General features: G+C 31.4%; 1 protein-coding gene and 1 pseudogene across 2 annotated transcripts in view; one reads left to right on the forward strand and one right to left on the reverse strand.

Moving 5' to 3' along the window:
• Positions 1–23,929, reverse strand: part of LOC145297581 (insulin-like peptide receptor) — a 290,500-nt gene extending 266,571 nt beyond the window's left edge. The window contains exon 1 of one of the 2 annotated variants that reach the window (XM_080143619.1): positions 23,171–23,929. In XM_080143619.1, the coding sequence (XP_079999745.1) occupies positions 23,171–23,288 (118 nt within the window). In that variant the 5' untranslated portion in view covers positions 23,289–23,929. The remainder of the gene's footprint in view (positions 1–23,170) is intronic. The other variant, XM_080143620.1, reaches the window with a different exon arrangement.
• LOC145298079 (U2 spliceosomal RNA) lies at positions 1,566–1,722 on the forward strand (annotated as a pseudogene).
• Positions 23,930–27,155: the final 3,226 nt, after the last annotated feature.

Consider the following 27,155-nt stretch of genomic DNA (forward strand, 5'->3'; position numbering starts at 1 on the left):
GTAAAAAAATTAAAAACTTTTCCTTGAGATCATTTATTTTTCACGGTAACTTGCAACAGGTCAAAATTCAAAAGGTCATTTTTTTTATTATTCTAAACATCTATCAACAGAACTGTAAAATCTGTAGTCTACATGCTCAACCTAGACTTTGGAAATTTATAAAGGTCCAACTATGTCCAATAAATAGTTATCCAAGCAGTTTAGTGTATAAAAAATGGGTAAATATAAATAAATTCCCTTCAACTTGTGATAATTTATTTTGAAAAAATTTCAATGTAAACAAACTTTAATGCTTTCTCTTTATAAATGTACAATTCTTTCTCTTGAGCCATTAATAGTTTTTTTCCAGATTACTTCAAGTTAAGAGACAATCTATTTTTTTATGTTTATATTGTTCATCTATGCATGTAAAAACAGTTCCATCTTAAAGTAAAAAGGTCACTCGCCAATATAAGATTATAAGTAGTTAAAAAAAAAAAAGTGGAAAATTTAGTGAATATGTTTCCATGTTTTTACATCGTTCATGATTTATTATTACGTGTTAAGAAAAATTTAGCTTGATTTCTTTCATGCTATGAATCATATTACAAAGTTTCAATGTGTTAGCTGTTGAAAATGAATCATGAACAAACCGTTTCATTTCTATATTTTGTGAGAATTAAGATTTTGCCTAATATTTAGGCTGGCTTCTAATAATTATTGCTTCTATTATGATTAGTTTCATTTACCATAGGAGGGCATTGGGATTTTTCAAAACTTATTTAAAGCCTCCATTTTTAGGTATACACTGATTTCTAAATCAATAGCATAAAAAGAAAAAAAATGTAAAGATCTTTTTTAAATCTCCTTTTCACGTCAGGATAATGTGACAAGGGTTGGAAAACGGGATTTGAAGAGCCAGCATCCTAGAGGAAGGGGATATTGACCTGCAAAAATGCCTGAGTAGCTCCAATAGCATTTTTTTGGTAGGGGGTGCTTCAGGCGATAAGCAGTAAACTAACCCCTTTTCAAAAACAGAAAGTAAAGTCTGGGAGGGTGAACCTTCTAGAACCGCACAGACCCAGCTCGGGATAGAGAAAAGTGGAGAGTATGTTTGAATCAGTAGAAACAAACCTCAATTCAGCCTTATATGAGCTACTTGTCTACTGCAAGAGTAAACACCTGCATGCTGAGAAAAACAGAAGCAAAAAGAATGCATATAGAAACAGAGGATTACTTCTCTTCAAGCGAATTAACCATATAACTATGATATAGTTTATCTTGTTGTCTTTTTCGAGTTTGGCCAGATTCCAGGACAAGAATTCATCTTGTCTAGTGGCATATCCAGCTTAGCATCGTTACTCATGAGACAAATGTGCACCATTCCTTGTGTTAGCCATCGCAGAACCATTTCGAGATTATCTTAATTTTGGCTTTAAATATTGTTATTTTGAATATTTAGCCAGGGTTTACTTGTAAAGTGAAGTACCCTCATGTAAAGGTATCCTGACAAACCCTTGTACAGAGAGGGGACGAAGACACTTGAATAATTCAAAATTTTATGTGAGTAACATAAATTGAGTGAAATCGCTATCTTGGCCTTTGGGCAAAGATCAAAGTGTAGTATCTGTTCTTTAGATGCTACACTTCAATTTCTTGTTGTCTGTCAGCAGAGGAGAAATCCTTCACGACTGAGACAATTTTTATTATTGTTCCTTTTCTCCACGTTAAAAAACAACCCTGGTGTCTGCTCTGTGGAGAGGCAAAGTAAATAGGAACATAAATTGAGACACAATCCTCATATTGCACATGCGTTAAATGTTGATACTTTTGAACATAACAATCCGTACTAAATAAGATTCTAATTGTACGTTGTGTAAACATATAACCAGTTTTAGTAAAAAAAATAAATAAATTTTATTTTAGTTTTGAAGATTTCGTTCAAAAATTACAATATCTATTTGGATTATCAAAAAATGAATTCATGATAAAAGATTTTTTAACGATTACTATGAAACATGCCCTTTATTATTCTCAACCCATTATCCTAATGGTGAAAGACTAAGACTTCAGGTGGTGGTGGGCCAAATTAATGCAGAAATTGTAATGTAATCAAAGTGGTAGCTATTTACTCATTTGAGATGTAGAGACACGAAGAGAGACAGGTACGGTGTAGAGACAGAGAGAGAGAGAGACATGTATAGATAAATCATTCCTTCCTCTCACTCCCTCTTCCGATGTTTATGCCCTCCACCTTCGACATTGTTATAATTCATTTGTTATCGTCACTTTTACTTAGCCAAACAAATATTTTCCATCATGGTTGATATATATAATTTTGGCAAGGTGGGGAGAGGTCGCCCTTTTCACAATCACTCCCTTCTCCTCACATTTATATTTAAAACAGAAAAAAAGAAACTAAATTAAATAAGTAAAAAAAATAAATAAAAATAAAACATCTCTATTCCTCTACCCCGGAGGAAGATAGGTTTTAATAAACGAATTATTGCATACGATTAACTGAACACAAGTTGGGAGCAGTACGTGCGTAACTTTCCCAACAACAGTATAATAGTGCGTATAGTGACGGTATCCATTCAGCTAACCACAGGAGAGGAACGGGGGGGGGGTTGCAAATGTGATGCCAAGGACGTGATGGAGTAGTACTAGAAAATCCAGAACATCCAAGAAACGTGAGACAGCTGAAGATTGAACGAAACCGAGTATAGACATCAGTGTTGTTCAACTACAAATACACAAGTGTGAATGTGTAGTCAGAACGAAATAGGAGTACGGATTTACAACAGAATAAACGGAAACAAACGTAAACGACGACGATGATGGCGACTGCTACTACAACGTAAAATAAGGCTCCAGTTTTAAATCTTAGCCCCCCCCCCTCCCCTCTCTCTCTCTCTCTCTCTTTCAGCGTCCAGAGTAAGCGCACGTGACGATTTGTTTCTAGTAGTACAAGTCACCTTACTATCTAAATTATCGTCATAACCCCTCTCCTCCTCATCATCTCCGTTTCATTTTGTTTTTGATCTCCATTTTATTTGTACAGTGTGGATATTAGGTACAGGCAATAATGGCGGAAAAAAATATAGGGGACATAGTTTTTAAAGCCGATTTATCATAATTTTTTGTAGGTTTCCGACTACTTTTTGATTGCATTTGAAAGATTAAAACCTTAAGTTAATTTCCCAAAGGAAAAAAATATTAGTAAACGTGAAAAAAGCTAAATAAAAAATAAAACTTATAATGAAAAATGTTTTCACGGCAACATTCAGAAGTTGACAAATTCAGCTAAATTTTGAAGTTAAATAAATTCATTGTAAAAATCCTTTGAAAGATAATTAGTTTCCTGGGTCTATTTCAAAGATAATTAGTAAAGTCCTAGGATATTGAATTAAATAAAAAAGAAGAAAAACCACTTTGTACAAAAGAAATAGTTTAATTAGCCCCCCTCCCCCAAAGCGAGAGATTCTAGTTTCGCTTAAGCAAAAATAAACGACGTAGTCTACGTGTGGATTCTACGGAAGCTCAAAAAGTCAAAAGGCTGTCTGAAAATGATGTCAGGTAGTTTTAGGGAGCCAGGTAGTAATTTTCCCCTCGCCGTGCATCCGTACATTCATATCGTGAACGTTTGTATAGTTTTTACCATATATTTTTTATTATTATTTAATTATTTTTCTGTGTTCCTGCTTTAGAATTAAATTTTTATTTTTCAAGATTATATAAAAATTATGTTACACCGAAAGTTTCACGTTCATTCAAGCAAGGAAAATATTAAAATCTTACGTATAAAAATTACGCGAAACATGTAATCTAAAAAAAAAAAAAAAAAAAAAATGCAATATTTCTTGCAATTATATTTTTTTGTGTATATGAAAATATTAAATAAACAATGCTTAATTTAATGATAATATCGGTAGTTCGAGAAATTAATTTTTCTTCGAGTTATATCAATTTCGTTAATACAGGGCTTTTTTTCGTAATGTTCCTTTTTTTTTTACATAGGCATCACCACATTATCAAGGCCAAGAGGCCACTCAAGGATAAGGGTTCCTTAAAAATAATTTTTCTTTTTATTGTTACAATTTACGATGCTTTATTTTCATAAAAAGCAAAAATAATTTTTTTTCACTCATGAAAACCATAACTTTAGTAAAGGTATTTTTTGTTTAAACAAAATACATTTCCACTAATATTCAAATAAAAATAATGGGTTCTTTATATCACGTGATTATTATTTGATAAATACTGAAAATTTCATTAAAATTGGTTAATTTCCTGATATTTTGGTGAATTTTTAAGTAAAGGGAGGGGGGGTCAAAATGTTTATACATTTTGAGCATCGGCTATACATTTAGTAGGTATATTTGCAATTATAAAAAACGGAACCACATAAAACATCTAAATTTAAAGTAAACGCTTGCAATAAATTCTACGATGACGCCGTTTCTTTACACACAAATATGGAAACTCAAGACGAGTCAACTGACCAGATTTCTATTTATATCTACGGGAGAGAAAGAAGCGATTTATGCAGTATAAGAATAATGTGAAAAAAAAAAAAATAAATAAATAAATAAATATACACAGACACAACGATTAACTGTTACCAAACGCAAGAAAACTTTTCTATTTATTATCTGTATAATTCTCACATCTGTTTAATTACTTGCCGATTATAAGATATATAATCTTTGCACTTGTAACTTTTACTTAGACAAACCAACGTCTTTATAAAATGGACTGAAATTCTTGAGCAAAGACCCGACAAAATGGTCATCTACCTTGGAAAACATGCTGACTTGGTCAAGTAAAAATAACGCTAACAAATGCATAGATCTTACAAATCAGTAAACATATCTGAAAATTATAAGTAGAAAAGTAAATTTTCTTGCGTTTAGTAACAATTATTGTCTTTCCTTTTAACTATGCTGCATTGCTGCACAGTTGCACATAAATGAACACATTTTTTTGCCCCACTAATCCTAATTATGTTAACACACACACTATCTTGGTCAATGGGATGCTGAGAACTGATACTACACTACAATATTTGCAGAAAATATAAACACTTACATTTTAAACAAATTAGTCACAAGACCATGAAAAGTGTAAGGAAAAAAAGGGGAGATTGTTGGTCATCCTTGGTATAAAGTGATAAAAACGTCTATCCTACTTTAATTAGAATCACCACAATACCACATTTACTCTAGGAAAAATTCCGACTTAAGATATTCCCAAATTTGTTGAAAATTTTATTTTTAAAAATTATATTTAAATGTACAAAAATTCATTGGAATAGTATTGGGAGTAAGAAAAAAGAAAAAAAGAAAAATAAAAGATTTGGTTAATAACACTCAAAACTTCCTAAATAATAGACTATTCGTTGTTTTCCGGTTTATCAGAATTAGAAACGAGCAGGGTCAATCTCTAAATAGAAGTGAGTCTTAAGTGGGAGAAAAAGAAAACAAAGGAGTTTAGAAAATAGGTTTCAAGATAAATGCATTTTGAGAGAGGTTGAGAACAAAAAATTGAAAGTGGAGAGCAGGCATCATGGAGTATTTTGATTACCAGGAGGGGGGGGGGTATTCACTCGATTAGCTAAGAGACTAAACTTACCTAAAAGGCTGGGGTTTGATAAGACTAGGACCATGTACAGCATACACAGGCAGGAAACACACTCTTACTTGACTCCTTTTTGTACGCACAAGCTCACTACTTGCATCCATCTTTTTTCAAATATAGAAGAATAGAATCTTTTTCTATCACATCTGATCTTGATCTTCAGCTGATGCTTAAAGATTTAACGCCTTCAATGCTCAGATGCGATGTCTACACCATCATTCACTTATATGACCAGGATGGAGAGAACCACAATTTTTCTTTGTCCAACGGTGGGCAGATGTTGATTATGTAGGATACGGCTAACAACAGAATGTTAGAGATCGATTACAAGCCATCACCCTATTGACATACCGTTGAGTTCACAGCATTATAAGAAAGCATGACCAGGTGCTTCACTAAGGAGTCTTCCATTCCGAAACGGTTGTATGGCATTAATGGGTAATGTATTCGGAGCCAGTTGCCTGGTCAGAGAGAATTTGGAGTTATTGAGATGACTCATCTCCGGCACGCAACTGCATTTAGAGATGATCTCCTCCTCCAACCAATCAATGAACAGATTGTCAGTTGCCACCTCTCACTAGAGAACCTGAAAAAGCTTTCCAAATGTGGCTCAACACTTTCTGAAGAACTGCGATTTGCCCTTTCAGTCTACGATGGCCATCGACTGAATGGTTGAAAATGAGGTTGGGAAAGACACTGTCAAAGTTTGACTTGAAGAAATTCAATTTCTTCCCATGTCAACATAAAATACAGGCCTGCCTATGAACCCAGTGCTACTTCCAAACGACAGAAAATGCTGGAAAATCTTTAGGCTGTTTACAGGCAGGGAAAGTATGGTTAGTTCGTAAAAGATGAGAGGAAAGATGTAAGACGGACACATCTCAGCTTCACCTTTTAAGGAGAGTCTCCTTTGAAGTCAAGTCTAACCGAGGATTCCATGTTTAACTGAACCTCTGACCAATTCTTCCAGCTGGAGGTCTGATCTGAACTGGACCATCTGTCATGCATAAAAGAGTTGTAAGGGTGATGTCATTGGTCCAGGTGCCCAACCACAGGCTGACTAACTTGCGGGATTGATTTAAGCCACTGATTGTTTGGTAATGTGAACGCACTTTTGTTACTCATGATACAAAGACAGTGATGTCGTTAGGAAATGCCACACGAGACAAAGCAATTCCACTTAGGACCAAAATTGCGCAGTAGCAGCAAGGATGTAGGAACAGAGGTACTTTAAACAAAAAGGCCAAGGAACTATAAAAAAAAAATGTTTTTATGAGTAAACATTTTTAAATAAATAGAAAATCGATTTAATCTATTATTAAATCATCTTTTAATGGGTAATATCAGTTACCAAAATGCAGTCCTCCCAGGAATTACCTCAACTTTTTTAAGGGGGTAAGACTAATCCTTCCAGATATATATAACCTCCTCCCTTGGGAGAGGAAGTAATATAGTATGTTTTGTTGTCATTAGACTATCTTCACAAGGACTACACCCCCTCCTTATTTTAAAAGGGAGGGTTCATACTATATATTCTGTTGTCATATCATGTCATTATTTTTGAGAGCAAGTGTATATGTCTGGTCACCATTATATCTTCTCAGTAAAAAAGATGCGTTATCCAAAAGAGCAGTTTTTTGTTTGTAATATATAATAGCTTTCCTATTAAATCAAACATGGATCTACACACGATGCAAATATTCTTCAAATTTATGTAATCTTTCCTATTTTTCTTAAGGGTCAGTGCGGAAAATATTCAAAGTTAATTATATGATTGTTTCTGTGCTACGAAACAGATGCTGTAAAAAGTGGACATTTTGACATGTTGAAATAAATAGTAAAATGAAATAACGGTAAGATGAATAACATCTCAGAATATAGTTGTTTTGTCATATATATATATATATATATTATATATATATATATATATATATATATATATATATATATGCGTGTGTGTTGGGATGATTAATCAGAATCGGGAAAAATCAAAACTTTTTGCGGTATCGGAATCAGAAAAATTATAATCTGATTTCTGATTCCAAACTGATTCTTTTAATTTTTTTTTGACAATAAAAAAATGAAACAAGCACAAATTGTTTTTCTTTTTATTAGAAGTTATTTATAACATAAGACTGAGAAGGACCACAGAATGGATTATAAGTCTCATTTACAGATTTAATATTGATTCACAGAGTTTAATTTATTTTATTTATTAGTCATTTATCGACAGATAACTTGCCTTTTCCCTTTGTAAACTTTTTGCGTCTTTTCGAGAGAGTTGGCTTGATTATTAAAAAGGTTTTAAATGCACTGGATAGAGCTTTAAAATTCTGTTCGGGCCAGCTATACATTAGCGGTGCCTGTCATCGGCTTCTGAAATAATTAAAGTTTTATGGCGTTTCTCTTTGGACGCAAATTAAATATATAGATGAAAATCTCCAATGAGTTTAACAAAATCTTGGATAAAATGCATAAAAAGAAAACATTCTGAAGATTTTCTTAATTAAAAAGGAAATTACATCTAAATTTAAACTTCCCCAAAAAGAAGAATGGGATTGGGACATTTATTACTGTAATTAAGAGAAAAAGAAAAATGATAAACAAATATGCAACAAATAAATGTTACCAAAGGCAAAACTGTTCCGCATACCTGAATAAATTTGTGTTTAAACTTCTTTTAAAGTGTGTTTTTGGTTTAAAACAAACTTAGTGTCTTCTCTTTGAGTCAGAATTTTTAAAATGACTGCCCAATAGCCCTGGCAGAACGACCACTGATAACCGCTCAAAATTGAAAATTAAAAAAATGTTGGTAGAAACATAAATAAATGTTAACAATTGATCGAAAATGTTATGTTGTATGAGTATTTCGATTTTTGAGTGCTTAAGCAAGAAATGGGCCTGAAATTAGTATTATTTTATGTTTATTTTATGTGCCAAACAGTTTTCCTATGAAAATTATTTAAAAATGTAGAATCCCATTTGGGGATTTTAGCTAAACGGATTAATATATTTGCTGCTGTTCCTATTATTATTATTATTATTAGTAGTAGTAGTAGTAGTAGTAGTACAGTTACACAAATCAATCTAATAATTGACCAAATGCGTATAATTGTGAAAAAAAAAAAAAATTGAACATTTTTCAAAGAGGGAAGGTACAGAATAGTTAACAAAAATCCCTCCTAATGTTAAGAATTCTTTTCTAAATAGTATGTTATGTAGAAACGCATTCTTGACATGGGACAGGCTTTATCAACTATTCTCCCCTACACAGTTTTCTTATTTTGCATACCAATCGTCAGGTAATTATTTTTAAGATGCCAGCATGCCAGATTTCAATCCGCCATTTTGGTTTGCCAAAATGTATGCCGGTGCGCCAAATTTTATTCCATCATAAAAACAAATTTCTACATTTTTATCTAGCAAATAAACATAAAAGTACATATGAAAAACCATGTTTATTTTTTAAAATCCAACAATGGAACTGAAGTTGATGTTTTGCTTCTAAAACAAAATTAACTTTTTTGATTAATCTGTGTGGCATACCTGAAATATATTTTTTCTAATGAATAAAAAATAGATAAAATTTATCTTTACAAGAATCTTTATATCTAGCCAATAAAAATAAAATTACGTATGAAAAAAAAAAAAAAAAAAAAAAAAAAAAACATTTTTAAAAATCCAACAAGAGCTGAAATCGATGTTTTGCTTCTAAAACAAAATGAACTTTTTTGATAAATCTCTGTATTGCATACCGAGAAAATATTTTTTTAATGAATAAAAATGAATAAAATTTATTTATACAAAAATCTTTATATATTTCTCTAGCCAATGAACATAAAATCTTATATGAAAACCATGTTTATTATTTTAAAAAATTCAACTTATGCAACGATGCTGAAGTTTTTTATTAACAAACTAATTTTTTGATAAACTCTTGTGCTGGTACAGGTTGCCAATTAATAGAAGCAAGTGACCAGACTATAGGTAGAAACCTTCCTATGATAAAAATAAAGAAACATGACAACAGTAAATAGCAATCAACTCGGACACAATGTTTGTATATTAAAATATTTTTTTTAATATTAAACCAAAGTAGCTTTATATATATATATATATATATATATGATCTCCGGTAGTCACGAAATTAAATTCAATTAAAAGCGTTTTGGATATTTTAAGCAGGATAGTTCATAGAGTAAATGTGGCATTGTGGTGATTTCTGAAGTGAAAATGATGGACAAATGGAGAAAGGGTTGAAAAGAAATGAGTCGAAATGTGTCAAGTTGAAAAGAGGATAAGCAGGATGACTACAAAAGTAATGGTTGGAAATCCTTAACGACTGTGGCAATTGTTATTCCAAGCATATTTGATGAAGAACACCCCCCCCCGAGAATAAAATGTATTCAATTCCCAGATTAACATTGATTCTTCAAGCATAATTTGTTTTTATTAGTTTTTATGGTAAGAAAAATAAATATTCTAAAGCACTTGCCTATTCAACTTCAAGATTTTAAAACACTTTTCACACGTATTTGATAAACGGCCTTATGGTGTCTATTAGAGACTTCACACTTTAATATCAAAAGATTTAAAATGCTTGGAGATTTTTTGTTTTTGTCGCTACTTTGACCATGATGTTGCCTGATTACCACATCCCCTGAAATAGTTCATGTTTATTTATATTTTGTTTGGTTTTGGCACAAGTGAAAAATATAGATAAAAATCTTACAAGTTTATCAAAGACTTGGATAGAATATATAAAGAGCACACATTTAGAAGTATTTTAACTTAAAAAAAAAAAAAAAAAAATTTTTGCATTTAAAATACCCCCAAACATGAGATTCTACATTTTTAGGCGATTACGTGTGAATACATTGAAACGTTTAGAATTTAAAATGGGGATTCACTTGTGCATATAAATATAATGTAAAATAATCCCATTTTCGGTACATTCTTTTTAAGCAGTTAAGTAATTTTTACCACTAATTCTAAGTCTGATCAGTAAAATCATAAAATCGCATGTAGTTGCTTTATTTTTTATATTACCACCCAGACTTGAGGTTTGTAGTAGGAAAGGAGCGTTTATGACTTATGAGTTTATGACTTAATAATCACATATTTTATACTAAAGTGTGATTTGGTGGGGGATGCCCTTATCTCTTCCCACAGAAGACATGTTGCGAGCCCGTCTCTGTTTTATCGTTATTTCCATGGCAAGTGCTCGTCTGAGCTCCATTCTCTCATACCCCTTCGCCAATCTTTCACGAAAAACACCCGACTAGCTGAAACCACCATCAACAATTTTCCCCACTCTTTATCCATGCCTAAATCAAAACGTAGATTCCATGAACAAAGCTTCTTTCTTAGAACTGCACGCCTGTGGAACTCTCTGCCGCTTGCCTGTTTCCCTCCCGACTTCAACTTGGATGTCTTCAAGTCCAACACAAATTCCTGATGAACCGCCTCCCTAAGTAATGACACTTTATCAAATCTCCATTACTAACTATTACTACGATATTATCCCATTGATTACTGTACACACAATAACCCTTATCCCCGAGTGGCTTCTGGGCCTTGATAAGTGGTGACTTCCATGTAAAAAACAAAAGAATTAACATTCCCAACATTTAAAACAAAGTTGGTTACATATCCTTAAAACATTGATCAACAAGATGTGATCATTTAAAGTTATATACGAAACTTATTGTTTGCTGCCTTAATGTATTTTTACCACTAAATTTTTCAAGCTGTTTACATGTAATCACCTAAAAATGGAGAATCGAGTTTCTTTTTTAGGTGTATTACAATATATGTTTGATTTTTTTTAAATCCAAAACTTGGTTTTTCATACATAATTTTATATTTATTGGCTAGATAAATGGATAAAGGTTCTTGTAAAAATAAACTTTATTCATTTTTATTCTTTAGAAAAAAAATGATTTTCCTGGTACGCCATACAGACATCAAAATAGTTAATTTTGTTTTAGTAGAAGCACAGACTTCAGCTCTGTTGTTGAATTTAAGAAATAAATGGGATTTTCCATATGTAATTTTATATTTATTTGCTAGATAAAAATGTACAAATAATTTTTTTCTGTAGAAATTTGTTCTATGACAGAATGAAATCTGGTGTACTTTTTGACAAACCGAAATGGCAGATTAAAATCTGGCGTCCTTGCATGCCAAAAAAAGAATTACCGATCATTTTACATTAAATGTATATTTGAAACTGATATCCCACTCTAAATACTAAAATGATTGCTTTTCTTTCCGTCAAGTTTTTTTTAAGGATTTTACATGTAATCTATATATATATAAAAGCGAAAATGTATGCATGTTTGCTTTTTCTGTATGTCAACAAAAGACTTTTCAGAGAAGCGGTCGCTCACTTCACAACTTTTTATATCAAATATAAATCGTAATATCTCACAGTTTACGAAGCTTGCCTGTCTATTTAATTTGCTCGATTTTGGGAAGATAAATATTCAATATTTGTCGCTCACCGCATGTGGGTTAATCTTTTTCCTATAACATCTTGGGGAAGGGGAAAAACAGCGTTCAGCAGTAAATGAATACTATCCCGCAGTCAAACTTGACCTCATTAACTCATTAAAACGGGCACCTGCTAAATCCAAGTAATTAAATAAATTCAAACGTGTTTCCGTTAGCATCTCGCGGTGGGGCAATGGTTAACGTCGCACGTTTTTCTTTTTTTTTTTTTTTTTTTTTCACACTTTAATTTACAACTTTGCCTTAACGGTTCGAGTTCGATCCTCATACTTACTTTTTTTTAACCCCCCCCCCACACACCTCCAAACACCCGGGCAACGCCGGGTACCCCTCGCTAGTCACCTATAAAAGTAATATTTCTTTTTGGAATGGGGATTTAGCTGAAAGTGTTAATCTAAAAATTTGTCATTATTATTATTTTACTATTATTTGCATCTGGTTTTTGTTTACAGCAAAACAAATCAATTTAATAACCCAAATGTTTGTAATTAAAATAAAATTTAAACTTCATTCATAGAGAGAAGGCACAGAATAGTGAAAGCCCAGCCCCTCGTGTTAAAAATGGTTTTCTAAATAGTAACCTTATTTAGAAATTCGTTCATAACAACAGTAGGGGCATTGTTAATATTTTATTCTTACATCGTTTTCTCATTTTGTCTACCAATCAATCATCGACTATTTTCAACTGTTTATGAAAACAGTTAAGTAGCATCTTGTACATTTACAACGAACTGTTACAATCTGGCTTTGTTTTAAAATCAAAATAAATATTTTGCTGTATTACAATTTCAAGCAATTACAAGGAAAACATTTGAGAAAAATATACGCGGAAATTACGGGGAAATTTGAAAATTTACAAAAAAAAAAAATAAAATAAAATAACAAACAAACCTCAAATATTGATTAATTTTAAAAGAATCAGAAATTGTATCGGAATTGAGAAAAATTTTAGAATCGTCCCATCATCACATATATATATATATATATATATATATATATATATAATGGGAGAGATAGATAAAGAGGGCGGCATACATCTAGAATACTTGTCTAATGTATTGCTATCTCTATAACAGTTAATGATGTATCTATAAAAGCTATAAACGAGCAAGAAAAAAAACATGCACATAATACAAGTGCAGAGATTTAAATCAACCGTAAAGTTAGAAAGAAAGAAAAAAACGTTAAAATTTCATTCATTTTCTACAATAATTTCCATGCTCGTTTTTCTTTTCGTTTTCGTTCCAAGTGTTTAAACAAAAAGAACAAAAAAACAAAACAAAAAAACAAAACAAAAAAAAAAAAACGACAGAGATTGTGTGTGATAATTGGAAGAAAAACAGGAAATTGTTAAATCGAAATCATTGAGATAGAAAAGTCATTTAATGATAATTAAGAGCTAAAGAGAAAAAAAAGTGAATAGACGTCCCCCACCCCCACCCCATTTTTTTTTTCTAAAACTGCACACTTAACTAAAATAAACTGATAAACTTAACACAAATAAAGTTGGCATTTATATAGGAACAGATTATTGATCGAACAAAAATAAAACCATATTAAACGTATGGTAGGTGCTTATACATAGCTAACCTATTCGGACGACATAGTTGAAAAGAAAAAAGTGAAACAAAATGAAAGTAAAAACCCCGGGGCACGGGGCACGTATAGCTAATGTGGACACACACACACACACACACACACACACACACACACACTTCTAATATGAAACGACAGGGTTTAAAAATCATTAGATTTTTTTTGTTTACGAACAGTAACACGAACGGGGGGGGATGTAGAACATGTTCTAGATTTGTGTAGCCTTAGTCACACATCATTCAATGTCGTAGTAAAGATGAGATCTTAATTAAATACGGGGATAATGTGTTATACGGTAGTTAATCTATTTGTTATTTTCTTAAAAAAAAAATTTAAAAAAAAGACAATACCTGTTCAAAAAAGAACGTTAAGAATCGTGAAAAAAAAAAATGTTTAAATAAAATTAGAAAATTGACTTATGTTTGCACGTCACGTGTTTGTATGTAGGAAAAAAAAAGAAAAAAGAATTTCTGTTATTTGTCCCGAAAATAAAACTTAACACAACAAAATGTAAAGAAAAAATATGACCACTCTTAACCTGGTCATTTATGTTTCTGGTCTTAATTCTGATTCATATTGAAAACAGATGAAATACATAAAAGTTATATCTACCCTGCCTGCGTTGCCCAGGAAGAGGACTTAACTTTATTAATACAGAAAAAAAAAGGGGGGGGCGTCTTCAACTAAATTAAGTAAAAATAAATACAAATATTATCAAGAAAAGCTGCTAATAAGCTCTAAATACACAAAACTTCATTTTTGTTTAAACTAATAAAACTAAAATAAAATATAATTGAGTATTTGTAAGAAACGGACGCCCAGAGTTTCAGTTTGTTTCGACTATTTATGACTACTTTGGAAAAAAAAAATTATCAAACTACGAGATTATTGCTTAAAACAAAAGATCTCGTTTTTTCATTGTTGAAAATCTATTACACTAAAACTAATCCTCGCTTGTTTTTCTTAACACTTTATATATATATATATCTCACATAATATACATGTCTAAATATTCCTCAGTTTTGGGATTTAGTTATGTCTGAAATAAAAATTCAACTGTTCTAATCAGCCGTAATTTGCAATTAGCTTACCAAGTGACATCTCTTACTAGGTTTCTGTCTACCATGTTCATCACATGTTTTCTCCTACCCCTGGTTCTGTCTTTTATTTATTTATTTATTTATCCTGTCAGTATCTCCATCTTTTGCTTATTAAGTCAAAATGTAATAAACCATAACATTAGATTCGAAGAATACATTAGAAACAAAAAAATATACTAATTGGAAAGATACAGACAAGCTAGTTTCGACTTTTTTTTTTTTTTTTCAAACTCATCTTCCCCCGATACGATCTAACAAGAGCTCAATTGGTGAGGCAAGGCATCGAGCCACACACAGAGGCGAGGAAGCAAGTAGATACGAGATTGTGACTTTTGTGGGCATATATATAATGTGACGTAAATGTGGTTGATAGTATTTAAATAAAAACTAGATAAAATCAGCTTTTATTGAAACGTGTATATTGTACAATTAATTAAGTATATCCTTTTCTTTTTTCTTAAAATAATAAAGACTAAAACGCCGTAAGTGAAATTTAAGATCACATGTTAAAGAAGAGCATTCTTTTATTATTATCATTATTATTATGCGAAGGATAGCACATATGGGTAATTGGTCGTCGTACTAAAAAAGCGCTGCTGCTGCTACTACGGAGGCTCTTTTAAACGGATTTATTAAACACCCGCCTTCTTAATATTCCAGCGATGAAAACAAGACATTTGTATTAATTACTATATTAATATGCATATTATTAAAAGTATAACTTCACGTGTATATGCGTTTCCTCGCGACTACAAGAATTTAATCAATATTTTTTTTATGAATCGAATATTTATTGCAATGAAAAATTCAATAGCATAAAAAAATAAAATCCGGTACGTACTGTTAGTTTATTACTGTGAATTAGAAATCGATTTTCTTCAACGTTATATCCATGAACACTGTGTATTCCCTACATGCTAAGAAATAAATTGGGACCCCAAGTTTGCTTAAACCGAGTCTTCGAGGGTCACGTGACTCGCATTTATGTAAACATCGAACTAGAGAACTGAAGGAAGCTGAAACGAAATGCATCATTTACAAGATTTGTTAATTACTTTGTCCGTCTTGAGATTTTAACTAAAAATGGTTCCTTATATTTTAAAAAATAAAACTTTTATCAACCTGTACACATTTTTTTTTTTGTCATGTGCGCTAGAGGACTAGGTAAAGACTTAATTTTAAAAAGTTGATGTTTAAAAGGTATTTGGTTCTCACATTCAAAATTTCGCCGACGAGCTAAAGTACGATGCGCGCGCAAATAACATGAACATCTGTGAAAACAATAGGGAATACATTGGATAAGTCTTAATATTATGGAAACTATTTGTCGGCAACAATTTTAAATGTGATATTCGTTCAAAAAAAAAAAAAAAAAAAAAAGTCTTTAGTTGGTCCTGTATCGCATATTGACTACATTTATATTTGGGAAACAAAAAAGTAAAATGTAAGATCAACAATCAATAAGACTCCTTTCAGTCACAAAAGACAATGGACACCCACTATAAAGATATCTGCAGGGGGAGGCTATAGTGAAGCAATCACACCTCTCCCGAATTAGCATTGTTTGCGCTCAATAATAAAAAAATAAATAAATAAATCAGGACCATTGGAAACAATGCTAAGAAAAACTGGTCTTATTTCGGAGTTTTCCTTCTCCTATACTAGTTGTACAATTAAGATTTGAAAGTCTGAAGAGAGTATATAAGAATTCATATTTTCCTCGCAAAGATTGTGAGTGGGGGAAAAAGGCGATGTAGTACAGAAGTCATTTACTCCTGCTGTTTTGAAAAAAATGCGTGAAAAGCAAGGGAAACAAGTAGGGTATTTTAAGAACCCCTATTCCACAACAGAACCGGATATCATTCTGAAGTTTAAGTGCGTGGGTAGTTGGTTGGAGAGGGAACATCCTAGAGTGATTTCGAGCAAAATAGGGTCCATTTATTTAATCATTTACAATGACAATCTTGAATGTAAAAAATAAAAATTTGAAATTTAGTTTTCGATAATCACGCTCGAGATGTATTGATTCAGCATTTAAGGAAATGATGAAGTGTTTGATGATGCGTGCAAGGCCTCTATTCCGAACTGTCGGAATATTTTAAATAGTTTAGATTAAGGGTGAAATTGTTTCAGTATTTTGTTTAATGTCCTATGTACACAAAAAAAAAAACACACACAAACATTGAAATCTTAAATGCATTAACGTATGTGTTAGCACGGTGTTGAAAAAACAAAAGTAACATCCACGAATAAGCGCATCTTTTATACACACACCGGCGTGTCACACCGCCCTTATTTACAATATCCACAATTACGTGGATTAACCATTCGTACCGGTGGTTTCTGGTGCAATAGGGAAATCAAACCCTGGATTTGAATACTAGTTTACTTAAAGTTCGATTCCATTATTGTCACAGAAACTGTCGATGTATGTTTACGAACACATACACACGACTTACTTTAGCACTTCGGAATAAAAAACAAATTGGATAATTAAGTGCTGTCAAGTTTTAAATAAAGTTTCTTAAAATTATTAAAATTGCTTTCGGGAATGACGAACGTCCTCGATTCGTTTCAGTTTAACTCCACTCATTTCATTTTTACCAATACAGTACTTCCGGTTCCGTTAGATTCCAGTATGTGAAAAGAAATAAAAGGTCAATGTGTGCTGGTTGTCCAACAGAAGCCCTAACTTTAGAATATTGACTTTGATACATAGGGGTAATCCGACCCACTACGAACGAATATTACCTTTAAATTTATCGTCGATAAGTAGTTTCTCTTAGCTGTTACCAGTTAAAACAATATGGTTGTCAGACAAAATTACTACAGGAAAACATGGAATATTGAATTATGTTGTAACTTTCGAACTACTTGTCAGCGACAAATCTAAAGGCGATAATCGTTCGTAGCGGACCGGATTACCCCAATATATCATTAAAAGTCAACATTCTAAAAGGCAGGTCTCGTCTTCGGTTGGACAACCAGCGGCGCTGGTTACCAGCGCACATTAGACAAAATAAAATAATAAACCACTATTCTTGAAGAATATAGTTACACATTTCAAACGCATTTTTCATCAAATTACATGCGTAAATTGATTTTAACTCGAAAGGACTCTTCTCTATCAAAAAAAAAAAAAAAAAAAAAAAAAAAAATTCTAATTTACTATCCAGAATTTTAATCGCAACATGTTTACATCGTCGAAACCGAATAAAATTTTCTTTTTATTATTCAGAAATTTAAAGACTTGTGACTTTTTGAAAGGAATTTAAAAGTATTTAAAGTGTTGAATAAAAATTCTTTTAAAGTAGCTTTAAAATTCTTAGCAAATACTCATGGATTGAAAATTTGGGAAGCTAATCCAATATTTACGGGTTAACAAGCCAACAAGCCACTTGTGCAAATGCACAAGTTGTGGATTTTACCTTGCTTTGGTTTTTATTTTTGAAGAGTTCAATTTCAATTCAGAATAAGTAGAGACAATCATGAAATTTTATCTGGAAATGAACGCAATCAGTTATATAAAAAGTGATTTTAATTTATTTCAAAAACTTGGTGCTTATGCACTTATGTTACCGTGCTATTTTTTTTTTTTTAATTTGAAATAGTATTTTCAAGTTTTACGATATGTTTTTATGAAATTGTTAGGTGAAAGTACAGATTACAAAACACTCTGCCCTCACCACGTCAAGAATGACTTTCTAAATAACGTTATTTCAGCACGGTAACATAAGTGCATAAGTACCTAAAACTTTAATTTATTACGAAAACTTAAATAATTTAATGTTTTTGTTGTGTTGCTATATTAAATATATTAAAGGATTTGTTTAAATTTTCCGAAAACTTTCGCAAAATTCCGTAAATTTCGCAATTATCACCCACTTGTCCTGCATCGAACTCTTCTAAAAAAAAATAAATAAATAAATAAATAAATAAAATAAGAAAGCTAAAATGCAGAAGTGTTGTTAACAATTTCGTTCACTTAAGTAAACGATATCGTAATAGTTTAACTATCAAAATACCATTTAGAAAAATAATTTGGTTTAAAAAAAGCGAAACAAAAGCGAAAGTAAAAACTCCCTGACAATACCAAGTAAGCACTTGTTAATAATATCTTTAGCACTAAAATAAACACTTTCTCCAAATAGAAGCTACATATATTTTAAAAATTGAAACCATACACAATAACTACAAAACCAAAACAAGTATTTAATAAACAAAAATAAAAACATTTATCAAATAATCTAATTATTATTAAACTGGTGTAGGACCAATATGTTGAACTTTGAAAATCAAAATTGCCCTAAGCCAAGCAAAGATCAGTGGAATTTCACTTTATTAGTTCCAATTTCAAGATGGTCGCCAAGAGTAAAGAGGATTTATTGTAGCGTTCCAGTGTTGCCAAGGTGATATGTCAAGTTATCCAATCAGCGTCCTCGATTTTTTTTCAGTTTTGCATACGTTTCTAATAGTAGTTGTATTTCAAAAATGGCTAACGGAGGCATTAAATATGACATCTAAGAATCAATACGATTGGAAGTTGTCCATGTCTTTCATTAACCCACGACATTAACTTCGCCAGAGTTGCCAATTCAAACCAATACATACTCTTCGTTAAACCTTATATGGAATAAAATCGTATGCTAATAAGAAAAATAGTATGATGCGTGCGTGTCTATTTTCATTAAATAAGTTCTAATTTAGCCATTCCATTTTTTTTTTAATTGACCAGGCCGACCATGTTGGAATTGGAATGAACCTAAAAAAAAAAAAAAAATTGATGTACGTACTTGAGACGGAACGAACATTTCAACCTTTTGTTTTTTTACTAAGAATCCAAATCTTATAAGGTAGCGAGGATGGTAGGTCTTGCTCCGCCATTTAAAAAATTCATCACTTGTTCATGTTCACCCTCCTTAACCTCTCCAGAAATAAGAGATGAAAATCTGCCTTGTAGTGGCTACATATTAATCGCTAAAAATCAATTTTATTTTCTTAAAAAAATAAAATGCAATACTTTATCAATTTACGTGATTTTTTAAATACATTTTCATTCCATGACGGGTACGTACATCAAAGATGTTTTCTTTTTCTTTAGGCTGAACTCTGGATTTACAACGAATAATTAAATAGAACTGTCACAAAAAAGTCGTTTGCTATTTTATCAAAAATTTTCAAGTGTGCGAATTAGGTTCCAACAGCGATTTGTTTTTCTAGAAAAAAAATAAAAATACGAAACTTTCGTTCGGCAACTTCCGGCGCTTCCCGTAAACTGCCCGGACAATTCCGATGATAGCATGGTCTATATACTGCACGAGTACCGATATTTTGATCGATTGCATAAAAATAATATTCATTTGGGTTTCTATAAATTTCAAATTTCATTCGGATGTTTCCATCTTTTTTTTTTTTTTGTGAAAAGATTTTTTTGCCTTTTCATGATTAAAGATAGCAACAATTAATTATTTTACTGAAAAATAAAACAAAAACAAATCAAGACTTCTGAAGCAAGCAGACTTCTGTCTCTCTCGAGAGAAATTGCTAAAGTTTGTTTTTCGTCGTATCAGAACAATTTTAATCGCACACCAGCAGAAAGAGATATTTTCGTAACGTGACGTGACCATGAAGCGGCCATTTTGAATGTTTATTTTCATGGAGAAAGATACACCTCGTACAGTGTACATGTCGTGTATGTGTGCGAGGCGTACACATACACTCCATGTATATGTTTTATGTTATATGCATATATATTATAAAACATGTTATGTAGTATATAATATATTAATTTCAGTATTTACTTGAACAGTGCTCACTGTGCTCAACACACAAAACATAGCATGTTTGGCAAACTCTTCGGAATGAAAAAAAAAACGTTCCAGCTTGCTTATCATAAGTATGACAACTGTAGAAACTCATGTCAGTAAATATGGAATAGACATAATTATTACGCAAAAACAGCAACTCGAACACTTATTCGAAATATTTTGAACCTCAAAATAAAACGTACAGGAACTTTGTTAGTAGTACCAAATTAAAAGGGGGATTTAGGACGCTAAATATTATATATATATATATATATATATATATATATATATATATATATATATATATATATATATATATATATATATACACACACACAACCGAAAAACTGTTTCAATTGCAATCTACCTTTTTTATTCAAGTACATTAATCAAAATAGATTTTTATGACAATTTTCGTGAGACCGATTAGCGACAAATCGACCATAAATTTGAGACCATCAAATTATAATCATATTTCAATTAGACTAATGTGTGTGTGCATATATATATATATATATATATATATATTTATTATATATAAGATCTGTTTCGTTGTATTAAATGTCATTGTAATAATATCAGCACCTTTAATTAAAATCTATTTTTAAAGAGTTAAGCTAAATAACTAAATTGTTTTCCACTTTTCTAGATTCTAAATAAAAAGAAATTTTCTTAAAAATCAATGTGCAAAATAAATAAAATGTAGACCGTGGATTTGAAACCATTTTTCGGTTATGTAGGTTTTAGCGTCCTAAATTCACCTTCCAATTTGGTACCGCGACCGCGCTATTATTATTACTAGAGAACTCCGAAAGTTCAACATTACGCTCTTTAATATATATGCATAAGCATTTAAAAACGTACAAGTATTTAGTCTTGATTTACAAAAATACAACACGTTTCTATATTTGAAGTACGAAATAATTTTAAATGTTTAACATTTATGGGCATAGACAGCAGTTGCGTTGTGTTTTTAATTAATATAGTTTTAATATAGAATTTTAAATAATTGGAAACCATTAAAAATATATATTCTTGAAAATTTCCAAAACAATTTAACCATTTTTTTTTTTTTAATTAGTTTAACTAAATGATGCTAATGCAGAGAGCGATGATCGATCCGCTCTATTTTTCTAAACCGTATTTCTACGTTTAATTGAAGTTTTGTTTATTCAATTGTAAGGTTAAAGTACAGAATAGGTACAAAACACCCTCCCCATGTTAAGAATGGCTTTTAAAATAATGTTATTTCAGCACGGATCCGGATCACTCTTTGCATGAGTATCAACTAAATTAAACAAGTGGGAGGAGAAAACAAAAATGTTTGTTGCATGACGGTCACGAAGAGAGGATTTATTTTCACAATTATATAGGTAAAAAGTCGACGAAATAAGTTATATATATATATATATACACACACACACACACACCTTTCTAGCTTTGACTTTCCATACAATTAATTAATCATTCATGGTATTATAATCGCCGTGGTGTCAATTTTAAATCAAGTACACAGATAGACATAAATATAAATAGAAATATTAAGACAAGATATGTTGGATGAAAACATATATGATGGTCAATTAAAAAAAAAAAAAAAAAAAAAGCTAGTCACTTATTTTATTAACATAAAATTAACTTGACTCAAAGAGAGAAAAAACTACCTAATTAAATTGTTCTGTTATCAACTTAGAGTACGAAGCCATTATGTTTGTTTTGGTGTACTGAAATTACAATTTCAGTACATTTCAGCTTCAGGTATTTTTCTTACCTGTTTTTATTTATTTATTTTTATTTTTTTCAATCATATATATATATATATATATATATATATATATATATATTACATACATACACTAATATTTATAACTTGATTACAATAGAAAATTAAACCAATCCTTAAACGAATGTACCATACAACAAAAACAAATAAAAAGAAAACACGGGAAATAAAATATTTTACAAGCAGATGTGCGCGTTTTTTATGGTTGCTGAAACAAAAATGGTTATAAATAGGGGGATCAGTTTATATAGTAGGATGAATAGGAAACTCATCCCCGATTTTTCTATCGAAAAATCATAGACAATATGTATTTATTCAACACAAACAGTATGTTTTGTTTTGTTTGTTTGTTTTTTTAATCAAATAATCAAAAACATAAGTTTAAAATAATGCTTTCTTTTGTTTGTTTAGAGTTCCAGAAAGATTGGTAAAAATAGAAGTAAAATGAGATTTTGCGAGTAATGTACGTAATTATATATATAACATGGAAATCGACTTAGAACAATGTGCTCAATATTCTTTCAGATAGAGTTTAATTATAAATATGGTTTAAGTATTACATACTTATAGAGTATACACATACTAAGACTCACATAATAGAGGGGGGTGAGAATGGCTAAGTAAATAAGTATAAGAGGTTCATAAGAGAGAAGGAGAAGAAAGATGGCAAGAAAGTGGGGGGGGGGGTAGAAAAAAAAAAAGAATCATCATAATAATACAATATTTCGGTCACTATGACCGAAGATACGTACCTTTATTTTTTTGCAAAGTCCTGTTGTCCAAATTAGCAGACTTGCAAAAAACGACCAGAAGTTGAAGAAAGACGACGATATAAGAAAATAAACGTCTCTTGTATAGACACATCGTCATTCGTTCACCCCCCTTTAAAAGTAGGTATTAAAAAAAAAAAAAAAAATTAAAAATAAGTTATTTAAAGAAACATTCAAAATTTCGTCTCCCCCCCTTTTTTATTTTAAGTGTTTTTTGTTTTTATAATAATGTCGTAGTCGTCGTAGTCGTAGTAGCTGTCTTCCTAACGCTACAACAGATATTGTTGTTACTGGTAGTATTGTTGTCATTAGTGTTGGTATAATAATTGTTATTATTTCTGCAGTTATTACTATTGTTGTTACTGTAGTTATTATTTATGATAGTATTGTTATTGTTATTGTCATCTCTGGTCATTTTCGGAGTCCTTCTTTCGATCGATAACTTGATTATCTTCATCGTGATTCGATAGATATGTAAGTCCCTTTTCTCGCTTGGTACATGTATGTATGTATAGATATACATACATACATATATATACATATATGTATGTATATAGGTGTGTATTATAACCACATCACTGATTGCTGTTGTCTACTAGCACCAGTAAGTAGTGAAACCACCAGCACCAGTGTGTCTCGTTTCTCAGCCATTACGGGCGAGAAGTCATGAATGGACGACGTTGATTCTTTTCTTCTTTTTTTTCTGTTTCCCTCGAAAACCTAAGGAATTATAATGGAAGTGGGAGTAATGTGAAAGAAAGGCGGCAGTAGGAGGAGGCTGACTAAGGGGTAGAAGGAACAGTATGAAATCTAATTATGGTTGGAGGTATTTGCTTTTTGTCAGGGGCAGATAACCTATGCATGCTTTAAAAAAAAAGAGAAGAAAATTAAATAGCGTTCGAAGAGGCAGGTAATTATTTATTTAGTTCGTTTTCTTCCTCTTTATACTTTTACTACTATCGCTATGTATCCGGGAGTCATATTACTTTCGTTTGTTATTTCGCTTTTTTTTTTTCTTTTTTTTTACTTTGTATGTTTTTACCGATGTTTTTAAATAGGACATTTAAAGTTAAATTTAATATTACGGTATCGCTTGCTTGGCCATTATTAATCGAACCTAAATTAATGTTGTTTCGATCTTTAATTAAAACATTATTTAAATTAAATAGCTTCTAAAATGTTCGCTCTTATAATAAGAATTTAAAACCAGTAACGACTGTCTTTTCGATAGTTTAAATGCTTTAAAATTCCTTTAAAATTTCGCAGGGTCACGAAGTAATTCATTATTTATTTATTTATTTATTTAACTATTAACAAAAAATTAAAACGGTTGACATGTTTATGAAGAAACCGAAATGCTTTCTGGAGAATTTAATTTCCTAATCAATATTTGAAAAGTATTTTTAGTGCGTGTTAAGATTGAGTCGGCAGATCGATAAAAAAAACAAAAAACAATATTATGTACTTAATTGTCATGTTAAAAATAGAAATATATATAAAAATTACAAAAATTCATCAAGTAGAAAGTTATTTAATAAATAATATTATTTATAGTTAAAAGTAATTTTTCCGGAAAGTTGGGTAAAATTGCATTTTTCTTGGACATTATAAAGTAGACAGAAGAGGGGGACATAAATCGGAACGAAATTTTAGATTATTTGTTCATGGTGTGGGTAAAACTATACAAACACCGTGACAGCGAATTAACCCTACCCCTAACCCTAACCCTAACCCCTAACCCTAACCCTAACCCTAACCCTAAACCCTAACCCTAACCCTAAACCTAACCCTAACCCTAACGCTGTCATGGTGTTTGTATAATAATACCATGGTGTGTAATATTTGTTGTCTTACAGCAGCAATAGACTTTTTTTTCTTTTTTCTTTTTTTTAACTAAAAACACAATATAAGTTGTCCTTTTCGATGAATTTTCGTAATTTTTGGATATATTACTATTTTCGACATGATAATTAAGTACGCAATATTGTTTTTGCTTAAAACGACAATTTAAAAAATCGATCTGTCGACTCTATCTTAAGAAGCAGTGGAGAAAGCATTGCTTCTCAGAAGCAAGCACCTTATTTTTTATAAGGTTATGTTTGCTACTTAACGCAATGGCATTTTTTTTATTTCAATAAATACTCGATTAATTGTAAATAATGAAACTCTGCAGAGAAGGCCGGAAACGCACATACGAAGAAGCGTTCATATAGTTTTGTTAATGTATAGATATAGAGAGTTATAATGTTGTACGTGTTGATGATCTTAATTGACCTGACTTGTCTCAAGGCCAACTTGTGCTGGATGTGTTGTTTGTTGTGTCTGCAGAAAGGAATGGTTTGAATGTGAATGCTAATAGCTTCAAAGTTCAAATCCGGAAAGTTAAGAAGGAAGAGAGACGAACGAAGTTAAAGAATATCAACTTTGAAATGGAAGGGAATTAAAAAGATGGGAAAATACGATTTAGCTGATTTCCCCTCCAAAAAATAAAAAATAAATAAAAATAAGATATATAAACAAGAAAACAATCGACTTTAATAACATTACACTTTTTTTTTATGGAAATCGCTCCAGACAGAGCATGAAGCAGCTTGATGTAAGGATCTATATATATATAAATAAATAAAAAATCCTACTACTTCAAGGTCAAAAACTAACCAACGATATGTGTGATATGAATAGATTCCAACCCAGAAAACAGCAATTTTGTTCCCTTTGTCAGAAACATCGTTCATGGAATGTAAGGACTAAAGGACAAAATAATGGAAGAGAGTTACGCAGCTGCTGAAAGTGAAGCCCAAGATCCACTTTCTACTTTTCATTTAAAGCTAATATCAAGGTGTAGTACATATCTGCATTCATATTGGATGGGAATCATCTACTCCCAAACTCCACTCATCTCCGTTTTTTATTTTCTCTCCCATATAGATTCCCCACTACTTAGAGATTGGCTTACTTGTTTTCGGTTCAGAACAAACCGGAAAACAGTGAATAGTCTATCATTTTAAATTTTTTATTCTAGGCGCTTTCTTTTAAATTTTCTTCTTTCTCCACTCCACGATTCTTTCCAATGAAATTATTGGATATAAACATAGTTATATTAAATAAAAGATGAGGAGTAAAAGTTATATATAACTTTTTTATATCGTCAGAACAAAAAGGAAAAATTAAGGGGAAAAGTAAGAAAAAAAAAAAAACTCTTTAGTCCATGTCATTTCGAAGCTAAATGCTTCTCACCAGAATTATACAAAATGCAAATATAGAAAACTGTTCTCATCTATTATGGTTGTTAGTTCACAACGTTTCGGCCAACTATTCCTCCGGTCTTCATCAGGTTTTTACCCGCGATGAGATAGGAATGCTGAATCTTCAACTATATCTTCAGTAATTACTGCCTTCCATAGTTGTTGTCATCTCACCACGTTTTGGATAACTAATCCTCTGGCTAGCTGGAACTGTAGAGATTCAACATCTCTATCCACTGCGCCACAGGCCACGAAGGTTGAATTTTTTGGTCTTACAAATCAAAGTTTTTTGTTATCTGATCTTCCATTGTCGGGTCTGTACCAAATGGTATATATTATTTAATTATTGGAATTCTTTCGAGATGAGTAATTTGTATATTTTTATTTATTTATTTATGGACTATTATACTTATCTTTTAAACATGGAGGACCAGATAAGAACGGAAAAACTTGGATTTATAAGACCAAAAAAACCCTACCTTGATTGCCCTTTGAGGTCCGTAGTGAAGTGAATAGAGGTGTTGAATCTCTCCGGTTCCAGGTGAGCATTGTCTGAATATAGCGGTTTCAATCCTACCCAAAGTCGGCCAGAGGATTAATTGCCCAAAACATGGTGAGACGACAACAACTATGGAAGGCAGTAATTACTGAAGATACAGTTAAGAAACTCCGCATTCCTATCCCGTCATGGTTAACCACCTGACGAAGGCCAGAAGAATAGT

This window comes from Euprymna scolopes, chromosome 18 (assembly GCF_053919585.1).
Source record: "Euprymna scolopes isolate OS-2025 chromosome 18, ASM5391958v1, whole genome shotgun sequence".
NCBI classification, from domain to species: domain Eukaryota; kingdom Metazoa; phylum Mollusca; class Cephalopoda; order Sepiida; family Sepiolidae; genus Euprymna; species Euprymna scolopes.